This window comes from Oryx dammah, unplaced genomic scaffold (genome assembly GCF_014754425.2).
Source record: "Oryx dammah isolate SB20612 unplaced genomic scaffold, SCBI_Odam_1.1 HiC_scaffold_5, whole genome shotgun sequence".
Classification (NCBI taxonomy): domain Eukaryota; kingdom Metazoa; phylum Chordata; class Mammalia; order Artiodactyla; family Bovidae; genus Oryx; species Oryx dammah.
Window position 1 is genome coordinate 49,568,631 of NW_024070189.1, and position 17,647 is coordinate 49,586,277.

Here is a 17,647-nt window from a genome sequence, read left to right on the forward strand (position 1 = left end):
TCTCTAACTCTGCCCACACTTTTGTAAATAGCTCCTTCTTTAAACTGTATTTAATTACTTCTTTGGAGGTACCCTCTGCTTCTCCCCCAGTTGTTACTCTGCTCAAGTTACACTCTCCCTGGTTCCTCTAGCATGCTGGGTACTCTCTTGCCTCAGGGCCTTTGCACCGGCACTTCCCTTTCCCTGGCAGGCTCTTCTCCTGGATGCCCATGATCCCCTCCATCCCCCAAGTCACTCAGCTGTCACCTTCGCAGTGACCACTTCTTTTTTTAAACTAGGTATATTTTTTTTAACATTTTATTTTGTATTGGGGTATAGCCAATTAATAAACAATGTTGTGATAGTTTCAGGTGAATAGAGAACGGACTCAGCCATTTAGTGGCCATTTCTTTCTCCACCCTTTTGAAAATTGCAGCCCCTCTACTCTGATGGTTCCATTTTTTTTTCTGTAACACTTTCCACTGTCCAACACACTGCATAAATTACTTATTTATTCTGTTTCTTGTCTTTCTTTCCTTATTAGAATGTATGCTACACAAGGGAGAGTCGTCTGTCTGTTTTGTTCACTACTGTGTCCTTACAACTTAGATCACAGCCTAGATTAGTGGGATGCTCTATAATTTTTTGTCCACTGAATAATGTGATTGAATAAGTGGCCTGTTGTTCTTATCTCTCATGTAGTCTGCTTTTGTTTCCTTGGGCTACCCTCACAAAGTACCACAAACTGAGCGGCTTAAAACAACAGAAACTTAATGTCTCATAATTCTGGAGGCTAGAGGCCCCAAATCAAGGCATTTGCTTGGCCATGTTCCCTCTGCAACCTGCAGGGAGAATCCTTCCTTGCCTCTTCCTAGCTTCTGGTGATTTCTGACAATCCTTGGTGTCCCCTGGCCTGCAGCTGCAGAATGCTAATTTCTCCGTTCATTGTTACCTTCTGTGTATTGCTTCACAGGGTATTTTTGTTTGTTTGTTTTTTAAAGAAGGTAACCAGTCATATTGGATTAGGGGCCTCTCCTACTCCAGGATGAACTTATCTGAACCTAAATAATCACATCTACAACAATCATATTTCCAAATAAAGTCACATTCTCATGTACTGGGGGCTAAGGTTTCAATATATCACTTTTGGGGGCCACAATTCTACCTACAAGATGATCTTTCAGTTCTTCCAGTGAATTTTAGTATCCAAGTACATATCTTATTACCCAACTAGATTGTAAATTTTATAAGAGAAAAATTCAATTTTTCATCTGATGCAGCAAACTGGCTGGTCTCAGGCTGGATGTGACCTACAGGCACGCTTATCTGCCCTGAAGTACTGGCCCATACAGTGATTTGGAAAATGTTCTGAATCAGTTTGTGAACATTTAAAAATTTGGAAACTATACCTGAAAATCTGAGTGTCTGGTTTTCATAAAAATCAGAATGTCTGGTCACATACCAGAGGAACATTGTGCCATGTTCTTCATTGCCTGAAGCCTAGCAGTGGCTTGTCCTTGGACTGGATAGTGCCTTCTTCCTTACACACACACACACACACACACACATATCCATATCCTAGTGGATTTGCTTCTCTTAGAGAACTTTGACTAATACAGTCTTCATTCAAAAATGTCCATTACTATTATCCTGGTTCAAGCTCTCATCATCCCTCTTCTGGATGTTACAATTGTTGCATACTTGGAATTCTAGCTACAGCCTATTTTCCAAGGAGCAGCCAGAGGGACACTTTATAACCATAAGTCAGTCATGTGACCCCTCTATTTAGTGTCCTCTCTTGGCTCCTATCTCTGTCAATGTAAAAGCTGAAGTCTTTAGACGGACTTCAAAGTCCTACACAATCGGCCTTCAGTGACCTCATCTCTGCACCCTGCCCTGCCTCAAGAGACTCCAACCACACACACTTTTCCTTTAGCTTTCTAGGCAAGTTCCAGCCTCAGGGCCTTTGTACCTGGCTGCTCTCTGTATGGAAAGCTCTTTGTTCTGGCTAATTCATCTGAGCTTCCCATAAGCAGAAGAATACTGCTTTCTTGTATCTCAATAGAAGCAATGACTTTTTCCAAAATGGACCATTTAGTTCAGATTTGCCAAAATGTGTGCCTCAGTCAACTGCCTGAGGCTGTGCTCTCTGAGCTGGCCTGGGGATCCTTTCATTGGTTGGTATTGATCATTTATAATTTCTGACCTCCATTATTGCACCTGTATAGAAATGGTGTTCAGCCAAGTCAAGGAGAAATGCTAAGTCTGAGCATTCGACATCATTTGCAAATTATACCATGGTTTCTCTTTACCAGTTCTCACATACCTCCCAAAGTTCTGAGTGGTTGCTTTGTTAAAAAAATCCTTGCCCTTTTATCTTAGGCCCAAGAAAACATCTGAATTCATATGTAAAATACTGTGCTTTGGTGAGGGGAAAAGATATGAGACACATTATGGGAAGTGGATACTTTAAACTGATCTGTGCAGAGAAAACATCTTCCATGGTAGTTCTGTGATCAGAGAAACCCTGTGTCCCTGCATTCCTGGCCCCACCCCAGGCGTCCTCTCCTGGGCCCTCTGTAAGTGGTCAGCTAAGCTCCAGAGGGCTCAGCGTCAGATCTCCAAATCCTTCCTCATTGTAGTCATGGAAAGACCCTGAAAAGTAAAGCTCTTGGACTGTGGAATCAACTAGATCTGGCTCAAGCCCTGAATCTGACATTCATAAATGGTGGGGCCTTTGGCAACTTATACATGCATTAGCTTCCTCATTTACAAAATAAAGATGATAATGCTAATATTATGAGACTGTTATGGGACTTAAATGAAGTAAGGTATGATGAGTGTCTAACCCGTAGTGAACATTCAGTCACTGGGAATCAAGATGGGTTAGCACCGAAACTGAAGCCAGACTTTGGAGACATGGTGAGAACCCGTCACCTGGGACTGAGCTGGGGTGTGTGATGGACACCCCTGATCACTCCAGTGAGACTGATGCCCACGTGCTCCTTCATGTTGTATTCCCAGTGCTCCTCCCAGAATATAAAATTGACCAGGTCACCTCCCTCCTTGAAGTGGTTGTGTGAATGGCTGCAAGCTCAACCTCCAAGTAGCCTGCACAGCAGGACTACTTGCTTTCTCTAGGCCACACCTCCTCACTCTTTGGACCACTCAGGAGTGACCTTTGCTCTAGGCATTAAGGAAACAATAAGTAACTTATGATCCTTTAGCTTGGTTGCTGGATCAGTCATGCCTCTGTCTAATGTTACTGGCATATGGCCATATTTTCTCCATCTTCCGTAGGAGATGCTATGGGAGGTTTTCTGAAATTCAGCCATACTGTCTCAACTGCATCCTACTGCTCTGCTCCTTATTGTTGCCAAGTTGTGTCCAGCTCTTTGTGATGCCATGGACTGCAGCATGCCAGGTTTCCCTGTCCTTCACCATCTCCGGGAGCTTGCTCAAACTCATGTCCATCAAGTTGGTGATGCCATCCAATCATCTCATCCTCTGTAAGCTGCCTTCTTCTTCCCTCAATCTTTCCCAGTGTCAGGGTCTTTTACAATGAGTTGGCTCTTCGCATCAGGTGGCCAAAGTGTTGGCGCTTCAGCCCCAATCCTTCCAGTGAATATTCAGGGTTGATTTCCTTTAGGACTGACTGCTCCTTAAACAAGATGGAAAAGAGTTTGGTCTGGTGTGACCCATTTTATGTGCATATTTGTAGCCTTAACATACTTGGTCCTCCGACCTCTCACCTGTAAGATGTTGGGCTACATCAGGTGATTACTTGGATTCCTTCTGACCATCTGATTTTTGCAGCCAGGGCTGGGGGTGAGGTGAAATGCTGTACCCGCAGCTCCAACTTCACCCAAATAGCTAAGGTGGGGTGTTTGTAGAGAGAGACTGGGTGGAGAGCGCTTTCCCAGCAGCAGGAGAATCAGTGTGGGCCAAGCCAGTCAGGGAGGGAGAAAGAACAGAAGCAGCCTTGATTCCTGAGATGCTCTCTGCCTCCTCCTCCTGTGCCACTCCCCCACACCGTCCACCCGCACAAGAACCAAACTGTGTATCTCAATCCTAGAATGTGTGGAATGTGCCACAGCCTGATAGGCATGAAGCAATCTGCAGAGAGGCAGGGAGGAGCTCTGCTCCCCAGTCAGAGGCCCGACAGTGCAAGGACTATGGGTCCTGAGGGCTGGGCAGCCCCTCCCATCCTCCCTGGGCCTGCTGCCGCAGCCATGATATCAAAGGCTGCATTGTGCTTTGAGCGGGACTTGGTCCCTCGTGTGCCAGGGAGGAGGCGGGAGGAGGGACACCGCTGGGAGGCTGTCTCCTCCCAGTGCTCCTCTGGCTGGTATTCCCAGGGGCCTCGGCCTAGGGAGGATGGTGCACACATGGGTGGCTGCTTCTGCATCCCTGGGGAGCCAAGTCTGTCCTGGGGTCCAGGTGAGTTTCCTGGGGGGAAGGGGGACCCTGGTCTGTAGAATGCCTGATGCGGTGGTGGGTCCACTGAAGGCTTAGGGATCTGCTGGGTTGGGGAGCTACTCTTCTCAAGATGGAGAGATGGTTGCACTTTCTGGCTTCTTCTCCTCCCTTCCTCTTCCTCACTTAGTATTTGTCATTCTGACATTGTGAAAAGGGAGTGAAACCTGGGAAGCATCTACTTTTCCTAAAGAAAAAGGCTTTGAGCTCACTCTAGGAGGAGAGGAGGCTGCTTTTGGCTGCCACTCCCAGGGTGTGACTAAGCCCTTCCTTCCTTTTTTCCCAAGATGCCCCAGTTCAGGAAGAAAGCTCAGGCAGTTGGTTCCTCTGGGGACCAGTGGTGGTCATAAACTTGGCCTTAGTCACTCAACCCTATTTTTGTCAGGATTAACGTTACTGGCGGAAAACAGGCAGTTTCCTGCCTCCTACCTGTTACAGTGTGTGTGTGTGGGGTGTGTGTGTGTGTACGTCAAACTGAGGTCACTCAGAGTTGTTGCTCTAAGAAATTGTCAAGTCATCTGAGGCTTGACATACAGTGACCAACCCTGCCAGTTTCACTGGGACCAGGGCTTTCCCAGGATGCATTCAGCACTAAAACCAAAACAGTCCCAGGCAGACTGGGGTCACTGGTCACCCTAATGCAAGCTCCTTGCTTCTTTTCAGAGGCAGATCAAGGTGAGGCCCAATGGTCTCATGTATGGCATTCACCAGGATGAGCCGTGGCTTTGTGGGAAGAGTGTGGACTGCGGGAGGACTCTCTTGGAAGACAAATGAGCATTACACCAAGAAATTATTCCTAACATTTGCTAGGATTCCATGTCTTCCTGGAGCACCACCATGTTTCCTTGGAGGGGGAGCCCAGGAGAACCTCTAGCCACGGTTTTCTACTCTCCGATACACAACTTCCCCCTGTAGTTTTGTGACCTGGGCTCGATTAGGTGGAAGGCACTAGAGGTTCCTAAAGCAAATCTGAAGCAGCCATGTTCTGCTTCCTCTGCTTGAAGTTCCAGCCTAGGCACCTTGGTATCTCCAGCAGGGAGAGGCTCCCAGACTAAAGGTACCCCAGACTTAAAAATCCCCCAAATAATGCCCTTGGCACTAAACGCACGACCTTTAGCTAGAAAACATTTTGCTTCTCCAAATTTCTAAAATGTACACACTTTTCAGGCCCTCCCCCTAAATCCTGCTGTCCTTGTACCCCATGGGAGCAGACATTGCATGGGGGCTGCAAGAATATGAAGGACCACTGGTCTGTAAGGCAGGGACCTATGTTCTAGATCTGATTCGGTTATCTCCTCTTAGGCATCCTCACAGTTAATCACCTAGTCTTTGAGGTTAGGTCTTGACTGGATTTGAAAGACAAGGTCTTGGTTCTTTGATTTGCCTTGAGCAATTTATTTATTAACCTTTCTGTGTTTCCGTTTTCTCACTTGCAGATTTTATGATATAATTATGCTTTCCTTATAAAGTGTTGTGGTAGGGATTAAGTCCACACGAAAAACAGTTAAAACAACCTGACACAGTTAATTAAGCACAGTAAAGAAAACAAGGGACATTAATCACATCTCTATGACTCTGGCATATCACGCTCTCTCTCTAGGTCTCCCTTTGCTCATCTATAAAATGAGGCGGTTGTAAACTCAGCCTGTGGAGGTAAATTAGGGAGCTCTGCTCCTGGCCCCTGACGCCCCAGCTTCAGCCTGAATAACCCTGCTTCTGTTTGACATCCTGTTGTTTAGCCCAAGATTTCATGTAAAGAATTCTGCAGCTTGAAAGAAACAAACCAACACTGAAGAAAACAATCTTAAAGTTCTTATGACACTATCATTCAATTACCTATTATTTCACCACATTTTTGCTGTTCAATTGGTTAGCAGCCTGGATTCACTTTTTCACCAATAGTCAGCCTGATATTTATTTCTACTGAGGCTTTTCATGCCATCTCCCCAGTTTTCTGTACTTGTCAGGGCCTTTCCCTGGGGAGGATGTTGTGGCATTGTAGGTCTGAGGTCAGTTGTTGTAAACAACCCCTTCTAGGTTCCCCTATTTATCCTAGGAACGGGAACAAGGTACACAAGCTAGAGTGACTTAATAGTATGTGAGTTTGGCAAGTCTCATATTCTTTGAACCTCAGTTTTCCTGTCTCTAAAATGAATATAATGATAGTATCTGTCACACAGAGCTTTTGTGAAGATTAAATCAGATAATTCATCTCACGGATTTAGCAGGGTCTGACTTTTGATAGCTGCTTAGTAACTGCCGGCTGTTTTGTTGTTAACTAATAAGGACCACTCCAACATCCCTTCTCCTATGCCTGACTCCATTGGAGTAGGAGTCGGTGCTCCTCTTTCTTCGGCTGCTTCTGCCATTGTGTCTGTTTCAGTGGGAGTAAACAGTGAGGACCAACAGTCCTCAGGGGCAAGGGAGGCAGGAAAGAAGGCCTGATAGCACTAAGCCCTGGACCACTGCCCAGCTGGTCTGCAGTGGAGTGACAAAATGAAAAACGCTGTTCCTGACGCCCCCCAGGTGTGCTGTATGCTCACACATGGACTCTGCCTGCAGCGTTTGTTCCCATGATGCTTCTTACTTTGGACATGGGCAGGGGGTGGGTTTCTGGTAACTGCCATTATTTCTGACTTCTGGACCCCTGGAAATTCTTGCCACTGTTAAACCACAGTTGCTTAGTTAAGATCACAGAGTAAGTCATGTCAAGATTTGTTGGCCTAAGAGCTTCTAGCACTGCCACCTTATCTTTCAACACTATCTTGAAGAGATCTGGCAGATTTATAACCTTATACAGAGGATATGGGAGAGATACATTTGCCTACATTGATTGCTGTTGTTTGTAACTTTCTTTCAACCTTTTTTGGTAAATATGAATCATCAGTAGAATTATAAGAGATGGAGGGATGAATGCTGACAATAGTAAATCATGATTCACATTTGAGCTTTAAAAAACTTGAGACATTTTGAATATATTGATAATTCAGAATATGGGAACAATATGCAACTTTCTACTTTATGTCCTATTAACTTTAGGACATCTTTCTTTCTTTCTTTTACTTTTTAGAAAAATAAAAGATTATAGATACAGTTAGGGTCCCCTGATAGTTTTTCCCAATCTTACTCCTCACTCTCCCTCCCCCAAACTAATCACATTCATGAATTCAGCGGTTCTGTGCCTTCACTGCATATCTGTATACTCATGAGTGCTCCTTGGAAGGACTGATGTTGAGGCTGAAACTACAATACTTTGGCCACCTAATGGGAAGAGCTGACTCATTTGAAAAGACCTTGATGATGGCAAAGATTGAAGGCAGGAGGAGAAGGGGACAACAGATGATGAGATGGTTGGATGGCATCACCGACTCAATGGACATGAGCTTGGGTAAACTCCGGGAGTTGGTGATGGATAGGGAGGCCTGGCGTGCTGCAGTCCATGGGGTTGCAAAGAGTTGGACACAACTGAGTGACTGAACTGAACTGAATTGAATCATTGTAAAGAATTTATTGTTAAGATTTTTAAATTTAAAGTGATATCATTCAGTTCAGTTCAGTTCAGTCGCTCAGTCGTTTCCGACTCTTTGCGACCCTATGAATCGTAGCACGCCAGGCCTCCCTGTCCATCACCAATTCCCGGAGTTCACTCAGATTCATGTTCATCGAGTCAGTGATGCCATCCAGCCATCTCATCCTCTGTCGTTCCCTTCTCCTCCTGCCCTCAATCCCTCCCAGCATCAAAGTCATTATGCAGCCTGTTTTTTGTTTTTTTTTTAATAATTCAACACTATGATCTAAGATGGGCTTCCCTGGTGGCTCAGATGGTAAAGAATCTGCCTGCAATGCAGAAGACTCAGGTTTGATCCCCAGGTTGGGAAGATCCCTTGGAGAAAGGGAATAGCAACCCACTCCAGTATTTTTGCCTGGAGAATCCCATGTACAGAGGAGCCTTGTGGGCTACAGTCCATAGGGTCACGAAGAGTCGGACATGATTAAACGACTAACACTACTAAACTATGATCTAAGATACATTCATGTAGATAAACATAGCTGTAATTCTAATTTGATATTTGTCCCAACAAGGACAATGTGGGTTCACATCATAAAAACTGCTGGTGGTATGCTTGTCAAGTCAAAGAAATAAAATATGGGTGGAGAAAAAAAGCATGCAGGGAAGTCTTTATTGTTTAGTTTTTTCTTAAATTTGGGAGTGGTGGTGCATAAGTGGGACCAAGAAGAGACTGAGAGAGAAGTGGGAATATATTCTCATTTCCAGCAAGTTTCTGTGACTGAAATATCTCCTGAGTTGGAGACCTTAGACTTCAGCGTTCTGAGGTTGGGTTTATGTAGTGGAACCAGCAAGATTTACACCCATAATCTGGATGGCCTCTGACTCTGTATGACTCTGGTAAAATCACTACTTCTCTCTGGGCCTTAGTTTCTCAGCAGTAAAATTAGGAGTGGAATTCAATGATCTCTAGTCCCTCCAAATATTCATTTTCTGTAATTATTGCCTCTCCTCATTTTTATCTCTCATATTTAAAATGTCAAGATGCCTTCCCTTTTCTAACTTTAAAATACAGTGCCGTTCACTGTATTCCGTCTTCTCATTTGCCAGGATCACAGTCCACATTCTCACGCTGCGGACTGTCATAGTTTTCAGCTATCCTCCCTGCCTTTCTTTCTTGCCTCTCCCTGTCCTTTCAGTGCTCTCCCACGTAGAAGTTCCACTTTTGTTTTGCCACACCCATGCTCAAGAATGTTCCATAGCTCCATATTGCTTGCTATATCCATTCTAAATTCCTCTGACTTCTTTAAAATGTTCTCCTTATCCTGACCCTACCATATTTATCAATTTAAGCTCCATCATCCTGACCTCTCCAGTATGTTGTCAGCTCATGTGCACGCAAACATTCACTCCTGTCCTGCTGATCTCTTTACCAGTAATCCCACTTTTCTACCACCCATATAAATCTACCAACAAAATAAAGAGGGAGCCACAGACTGGGAGATAATATTTGTAAATTACATATCTAATACTTGTATCCAGAATAGAAAAAAATCTTATAACTCAGTAATGAGAAAATAAACAATCCAATGAAAATTTTCAGATAGTTTCATTCAGAAAATATGGGGATGGAAATCATACATGTGAAAAATGCTCAGCATCATTACCTGTGTTCAGTCACGTCTGACTCTTTGTGACCCCATGGACTGTAGTCCCACCAGGCTTCCCTGTCCATGGAATTTTACAGGTGAGAATACTGGAGTGGGTTGCCATTCTCTTCTCTAGGGAATCTTTCCAACCCAGGAACTGAACCCATGTCTCTTGCATCTCTTGCATTGGTAGGCAGACTCTTTACCACTAGTGCCATCTGGGAATCCCTCATTAGTTATTAGGAAAGTGTAAATTAAAACAATGAGATAAAACCACACATCTACTAGAATGACTACAATTAAGAAGACTGATACTAAAGTGGTGTGGATGTGGAGAAACAGGAACTTTCATGTGTAGCTGATGGGAATGCAAAAGGTACAGCAACTTTGGAAAGCAGTTTGGCAGGTTTTTTTGAACTGAGCGTTGGTAATTTTCTCTAACCAATAATAAAAATAAAACTAGCTTCCAGAAAGTAATTTATTGATTCACAAATGAAAAGTCCAGGGATTGTTTCTTTCAAGTATGTCTGGATCAAAGTATTTAAATGATTTTAACTGATTCCAGCTGAGCTATTTGAAAACCTAAAAGATGACGCTGTTAAAGTGCTGCACTCAATATGCCAGCACATTTGAAAAACTCAGCAATGGCCACAGGACTGGAAAAGGTCAGTTTTCATTCTAACCATGAAGAAGGGCAATGCCAAAGGATATTCAACTATTACTCTGATTTCACATGCCTCCCATGTGATTTCATATGTTTCCCTGATTTTACCAAGGCTTCCCTGGTGGCTCAGCTGGTAAAGAATCTTCCTGCAATGCGGGATTCCTGGGTTTGATCCCTGGGTTGGGAAGATCCCCTGGAGAAGGGAATGGGTACCCACTCCAGTATTTTGGCCTGGAGAATTCCATGGACTGTATAGTCCATGTGGTTGAAAAGAGTCGGGTACGACTGAGTGACTTCACTTTCACATGCTAGCGAGGTAATGCTCAAAAACCTTCAAGCAAGGCTTCAGTGGTACATGAACCAAGAACTTCCAGATGTACAAGCTGGATTTAGAAAAGGCAGAGGAACCAGAGATCAAATTGCCAATATCCGTTGAATCATAGAAAAAGCAAGAGAATTCCAGGAAAACATCTACTTCTGCTTGATTGACTATGCTAAAACCTTTGATTGTGTGGATCACAACAAACTGTGGGAAATTCTTCAAAAGATGGAATACCAGACCACCTGACCTGCCTCCTGAGAAACCTGTATGCAGGTCAAGAAGTAATAGTTAAAATTGGACATGGAACAACAGACTGGTTCAAAATTGGGAAAGGAGTACATCAAGGCTGTATATTGTCATCTTGCTTATTTAACTTCTATGCAGAGTACATCATGTGAAATACTGGGCTGGATAAAGCACACTCTGGGATCAAGATTGCCAGTAGAAATAACAACAACTTCAGATATGCAGATGACACCACCCTAATGGCAGAATGTGAAGAGGAACTAAAGAGCCTCTTGATCAAGGTGAAAGACAAGAGTGAAAAAGCTGGCCCTAAAACTCAACATTCAAGAAAACTAAGATCATGGTATCCGGTCCCATCACTTCATGGCAAATAGACGGGGAAAAAGTGGAAATAGTAGCAGATTTTATTTTCTTGGACTCCCAAATCACTGCAGACTGTGACTGTAGCCATAAAATTAAAAGACACTTGCTCCTTGGAAGTAAAGCTATGATAGACCTAGACAGCATATTAAAAAGCAGAGATATCACTTTGCTGACAAAGGTCCGTATAGTCAAAGCTATGTTTTTTCAGGTAGTCATGTATGGGTGTGAGTTGGACCATAAAGATGGCTGAGTGCCAAAGAACTGATGCTTTTGAACTATGGTGCTGGAGAAGACTCTTTTTTTTGGATAAGACTTGAGAGTCCCTTGGACTGCAAGGAGATCAAACCACTGAATCCTAAAGGAAATAAACCCTGTATATTCTTTGGAGGGACTGATACTGAAGCTGAAGCTCCAATACTTTGGCCACCTGATGAGAAGAGCCAACTCACTGGAAAAGACCCTGATGCTGGGAAGGAATGAGGGCAGGAAAAGAAGGGAGCAACAGAGGATGAGATGGTTGCAAGCATCACCAACTAAATGGACATGAACTGGGCAATATCCGGGAGATAACACAGGTCAGGGAAGTGTGGCGTGCTGCAGTCTATGTGGTCAAACAGTCCAGCAACTGAACAATTCCAACAACCTTTCCCACTCTGTTTAGGAAATCGTTAGCTACCCCAAGTCATGCAAATACTCTTCTATATTTTGCTCCAAGTTTTTTTGGTATCTTTTAAAAAGCAAGCACCTAAATAATTCTGATGCAGATTATCCACAAATCACATTATGCAAAACTGTGATTTTTCTTCTCTAAACCTCACATGTTCTTTAAGAGCTGTAGGCCCTGCCTTCTCCCCCAAACTGAGGTCACCATCCTGAACTTCCTTACTCAAGATGGGATCATGCCACAGACCCTCACGGTCCTTAGGCAACTGTCTCTTCTCATGGACAGACAAAGCTTGCCAGGACTAGGTGTAAATAAGTGAGCTGGCATTCCTGGGGACCATGATGGCCAGAGAATAAATGCCCTGTAGAGGTGGCAGCAAGCACTCAGTGCCAGCTGACTGTTGCCAGATGAGAATGAGGTCCCCAGACTATAGTTCTTCCAGTTTTCAAAGCAAAGCCAAGCATCTGGGTTATGTAAAACATCCTGATTACTAAATGATGTAGAGCAATTTTAATGTTAAAATTGCACAGTGTAGAGGAAAAAAAAAGAAAAGAAAAATGTTGGTGGGTTTTTATGGCCCATGGCCTCTGGTATACCAGTTTTCAAACTCTATCCTAGAGTAGGGAACCAGGCTTCCACTCAAAGTGATTCTAGGACCTGAAGGATTATTACCTGGGAGCATATTAGAAATGCAGAATCTCAAGCTTTCAACTACTGAGGCAGAATCTGCATTTTATCAAAGAGTGTTGATAAGTGTTACTCGCTCAGTAGCATCTGACATTTTGGGAGCTGTAGCCGGACAGGTTCCTCTGTCCATAGGATTCTCCAGGCAAGAATACCAGAGTGGGTAGTCATTCCTTTCTCCAGAAAATCTTCCTGACCCAGGGATGGAAACAGGGTCTCCTGCATGGTAGGCAGATTCTTTACCATCTGAGCCACTAGGGCCGTTTATTAATAGTCCAGGTGATTCATTAAAGTTTGAAAACCTTATGCAGATATGTGGTTCTTACTGATTCAAATCAGAATCATTTGGGGAACTTAAGAAAAAATACCTGCATCGATGTGGTGACGTCGCGCTCTTCCTGTCTCGGCTTAAGCAGCACCTGACAAGGAACAGACGTTCAAGGCAACAGGACCACTCTTGTCATTTGCCCGGGCCCCACATCTCCCCTTCCTGCCTGTTGGTGGTGTGTGTAAGGCAGGTGCTGGGTGAATCACGTCCCATCCGGGTCTCCTGCCCCGCTGTCTCAGGGCATCGGCGAGGCCGGGTGCTCAGACGCAGCGTGGGCAGTCTCGCCTCGCTTTCCCGGGGGGTCTCGCGAGGCGTCGCGCGGCGCTAGCCTCTCTGTGAGTGAATATCCCACCTGCCCTTGCGGTGCCCCTGGAGCGCTCCAGTTTTTCTCTCAGCGGGGGAAGCTTCCAGTTCCCAGTGAGCCTCTGGCGTCCCCCCTGAGGTGGTGCATCTCGTTGAGCAGCTCTCTTGGAGTGTCGAGATGATAAGGGAGGCACGTGCCTCGTGGTGGTTGTCCTCACTGCGTGCTGTGAGGACTGACTTGGCTCTCGTATTCTCCCTTTGCCGGGGTTGCATGGGGGAGTTTGAGCGACCATGGAGGGTCCGGCGAGGCGAAGCGGAGCCTCTGTGAGACATTTCAGCTTCTTGTGAGGTAAATGGAGGAGTCTGAGGCCTCATGGACGTTTCGCTTACTTTGCCTCAGGAACCCCCTCCTCTCAGCCCTTCCCCAGCCAAGAGAGAACTGGCCTCCCTTGAAGTGCCTCCGTGGGCCCAATGGGGAGACGATGGGTGGAGGACGACGCTCCCTGAGTCAGAAAGCCTTCTCTAGCCATCCGAGAGCAACCCTAGGGGTACTGGACCTCCCAGTCTCCACCCCTCCAAAGTGCACAGAGGGTGAAGGGTGGGCTGACCTCGCGGTGGGTTGGAGCACTGCTCTTCCTGGGAGAGGGGGAACAAAAAAAGAGAAGAAAACAAAGGAAGAGAAAAGAAAAGTACTTGTGACTGGGTAGCATGATGAAGGACATCAGTTAACATTTTTGGAAATGAGGCTAGGCACTGATATTTTAAAAAGTCAGGTTTTTCAAAAGCCACTTGGGTGACTTAAATAGGCAGACAGGGTTGAAAAGCACTTAGATCAAGCCTTCACCTATAATTGGGAAAAGTGAAATCTGAAAAAAATGGACAAATGAAATATCTGACCAGTGTCACTTAACCAATGTATGGGAGAATCTGATTTGTGCAAACTCATCTCTCATGATTCTCAAGCCAGAACTTTTTCTGCTGCAGTTACTTTGGTTCCTGGGGGCAGAACTACAAAATGATCCTATTTGCACAAAATAGCTCATTACTGTTAGCTTCCAGGTAAGCTGCCTAATTTCAGCTCTAACAAGATTGGTACATGAAAAACTGTGAGCTAATGACCCCACCTTCAGCACATTCAAGCCTAAATTCATTTCATTCTCCCTGTTCATTACCCTAAAAAAGTATTAACTGTTCCTGCTATGAAAAAATGGGAGATCCTCAGCTTGGGAGCAAAATCCCACTGAACAGGCATGGAAGAAGGCAGACTTCTGGCAGTAATATAAGGGTTTGGGTTCAAGGTTAACCAGCCATGATTGGATGGTGCGTGATTACTTCATTCTTTATCACTCTTGGACTGCCTGTGCTTCAAGAGAAGCACAGGTCCAGAATGCAAACCTAATAGATCTGCTTGACTTTGATCCACCAGCATTTTACAAATCAAGAAGTCGGATGGATTAGATGACTGACTGACAATTAGTGGCTGAGAAAGATTCCTAAACCCTGTTTTCAGTGTCAGGTATTGCTTACAATATTCTGACCCCGTGGTAGAGTCCTTGAGCAGTGTCATGTTCAAAAGAACAGAGCAACCAACAATAATGGGTTAAGAACTTGAGTTCTTTTGTTGTATTTTGAGGATACATGAAAAAGGCCTACATTCCATGTCAATACTTTCAAATTTCCCTTCTGTTCTTTTTTTAATCTACTGCCTTGTGCTTTATAACTGCACATTTCTTCTCTTTTCTACTCTGTGCCATCGAAATAGCCTCCTCCTTAACCCTAGTTTGTGCTATGATCTTATCTTTTTCACTCTAGTTTTACAGCTGCAAAGACTGAGGAGGAAATAAATCCCATACAGCAACGGTCCCCAACCTTTTTGGCACCAGGGACTGGTTTTGTGGAAGACAGTTTTTTCCAGTGACTGGGGGTGGGAAATGGTTTTAGGATGATTCCAGCATATTACATTTACTGTGCACTGTATTTCTATTATTATTACATCAACTCCACCTCAGATCAGTAGGCATTAGATCCTAGAGGTAGAGGACCCCTGCCATACAGAAGTCTGTATAGTGGGCAGACACAAGGATAGTTTGGGGCCAGTCATAGATTTCAGGGCCATTACAACCGTGCCCTAGTTATCTCCCTCAGGATGTTACTTTCAATTGCTCTGCTCCAGCATTTCCATTATCCACCTTGCTGTAGTCAGATTTATTATGACCTTGTAGGCTCAGCATATATTGAACACGTAAGCCATGGGACTCACTCTGACCTGTAGGTGGGAAATCTTTTTTTTTTCCCCTTTTTAAAATATAGTGGAGATACCCAGGCTGCTGTAGCATTGAGATAGCATGCTTTAGTTGAGAACTAAATAATTCTAAGGCAAAAGTGATAATAATTAGAATTCTTCTGGACCACCAACCTGGGGAAAAGAATGATTGCTTGACAAAAACTTGTAACCCTTGCTTATGGCTTACTTACACTCTCACAAATGAACTTTCATTTCATCTCCTCCAGGTAAAGATACTTCTTCCAAGGATCCAACCATATCGAGTGAATTTATATCCTCGTCTGAAAACAAGGAAAAATGTTTCCTGCCACAGAACATGATTCCAGGTATCTAAACCCTAAAGACAAAACTTATTTAAAAATATTTTTCATGTAGAATGTTACAGTAACCCCCTTAACAGTCTCATCTGCAAGTTCCCTCCTTCTGATCCTTCCTAGGCACCACCATTAAATACATCTTTGTAAGCATGACCTTGACTATGATATTCACTTGTTGACAAATATTCCACTGCTCTTCATTGCCTGTGTGATTAAAGCTAAACCATCTCAGCTGACTCTGAAAGCTTTTCACAATCTGGTACATATTAGGAGCTCTATACATATTTGCTGTACTAAATAAAGTATATATCACCAAATAGATTTAAAGGTGCTGAAGGGCAGGTGCAATTTTTTGAATAATTAAGTGTTCTACATAGTACCTAAAAGAGTTGTTTGTACATGTGTAACTGGTGCTCAGAAAATGTTTGGTAAATTTCTATATACCACCTTATATAGAGGTTATTAAATATATAAGGGAATAAAGGGTTGAGTATGTGGGATGAGATTGGTTGAGCAGAAGGGTGTCTGTCTGATTCTTTCAGAAGGAAAAAAAGATTTTGAAATCAAAGTAGAATAAATCTTTTTCATAATACATATTTTTCACAATGTTATCCTTAAGAGACTGTAATGAAACTGGCAAAGAAAACCATCCTCAGAGAGAGAGGTACCTGAGCTGAACCTTGTATTGGAAATTCTGAGGATTAACCTGGGGAAAACCCAGTTTCTATTATCCAGTAACAGGTACTGTTTTTAATGGCAAATCATGTACCAAGCACATGCTAAGTCATGCCTGCATCTACTTCTCATCCTCACATACTCACTTCTAGGAGGTGGCACCACATTCTGCATTTCAAAGGTGGCAAACAGAGACTCACAGAGTGTGGTCAGTTCCCCAGTGCCATACAGTTAATACACGAGGAGAAAGGGATTCAATCCCCGGTCCTTGTTTGTAACCATGATGCTCTGTTGTCTCCCAAACATGCACTTCTCTACAGCATACAAAATCAAGATTTGTGAAAAATGATCTGCAGTATGAATGTTTCAAAGGATATGTACTATGTAAACGGATAGTGTATAGTGTCATGCCACATTCTTTCTTTTCCCCATTTAAATTCTGTCAGACTTCTTTGTTGACTATGAAAAAACCTTGCCCTCTATTTTTTTTTGCTGTTCTGTCAATCTGCTTATCTGTCTGTCAGCTTGAGCCATCTCTGAAAAAGCTGAATCGCCAACCATCTGTTGTTTCATGAACACAGTGGAGTCAGCATTTTATCCTATCAGTGAATGAAGGCAAGTGAACAAGGGTACGTGTAGGTGTAACTTAACCTTCTGAGCCAGAACTTGTCCATCTTTCAGCATTTTCTGCCATAATGCTGTTTCCAAGAAGGTCATAGTGTGGGAAGGGGAGACTCAGCTCCAACTGCCAACCTCTTCTTCATGAGGAAGAGTCACAGACAGTCAATCAGATACATTATCATGATTAAACCACTAGTTTTCAGAAAGATTAAAGAAGTGACAAAATGTATTTTGCACTAAAAGTAGAGTGAACCTGATTTATTCCCTTATCCTCAGTGGGCACTGTAGGATCCCATATTGGCCTAGAGGTGTTGCTCTCGGTATCAGCTCTCACTGGTTGAGATCCAAAAGCAGTCTGCTTGTTTAAATCCAGGTCTTTTGAGTTCCATAACCATGAACTCAAGTGCATGGCAAGGAGATTCACTTTGAAGGGGCCATCACTTATCAGGAGCTTTTCTGGAGGAGATTCTGGAGGGGAGTTTGGGTCAGGCTTTGGAAGGACAAGAAGTTTAGTGAAAAGAAATCACAGAATCAGTTAGTGTTAAGGTTAATTGCACTGTAACA

The 17,647-nt window shown here is 43.8% G+C and overlaps 1 protein-coding gene across 2 annotated transcripts in view; it reads left to right on the plus strand.

Annotated features, from left to right (window-relative positions):
• Positions 1 to 4,212: 4,212 nt before the first annotated feature.
• SH3TC2 (SH3 domain and tetratricopeptide repeats 2) overlaps positions 4,213 to 17,647 on the plus strand; it is a 55,784-nt gene continuing 42,349 nt past the window's right edge. For both annotated transcript variants that reach the window (XM_040239645.1, XM_040239646.1), the window contains exons 1-2: positions 4,213 to 4,419; positions 15,698 to 15,796. In XM_040239645.1, coding sequence (XP_040095579.1) covers positions 4,368 to 4,419; positions 15,698 to 15,796 — 151 coding nt within the window. In that variant the 5' untranslated portion in view covers positions 4,213 to 4,367. The remainder of the gene's footprint in view (positions 4,420 to 15,697; positions 15,797 to 17,647) is intronic.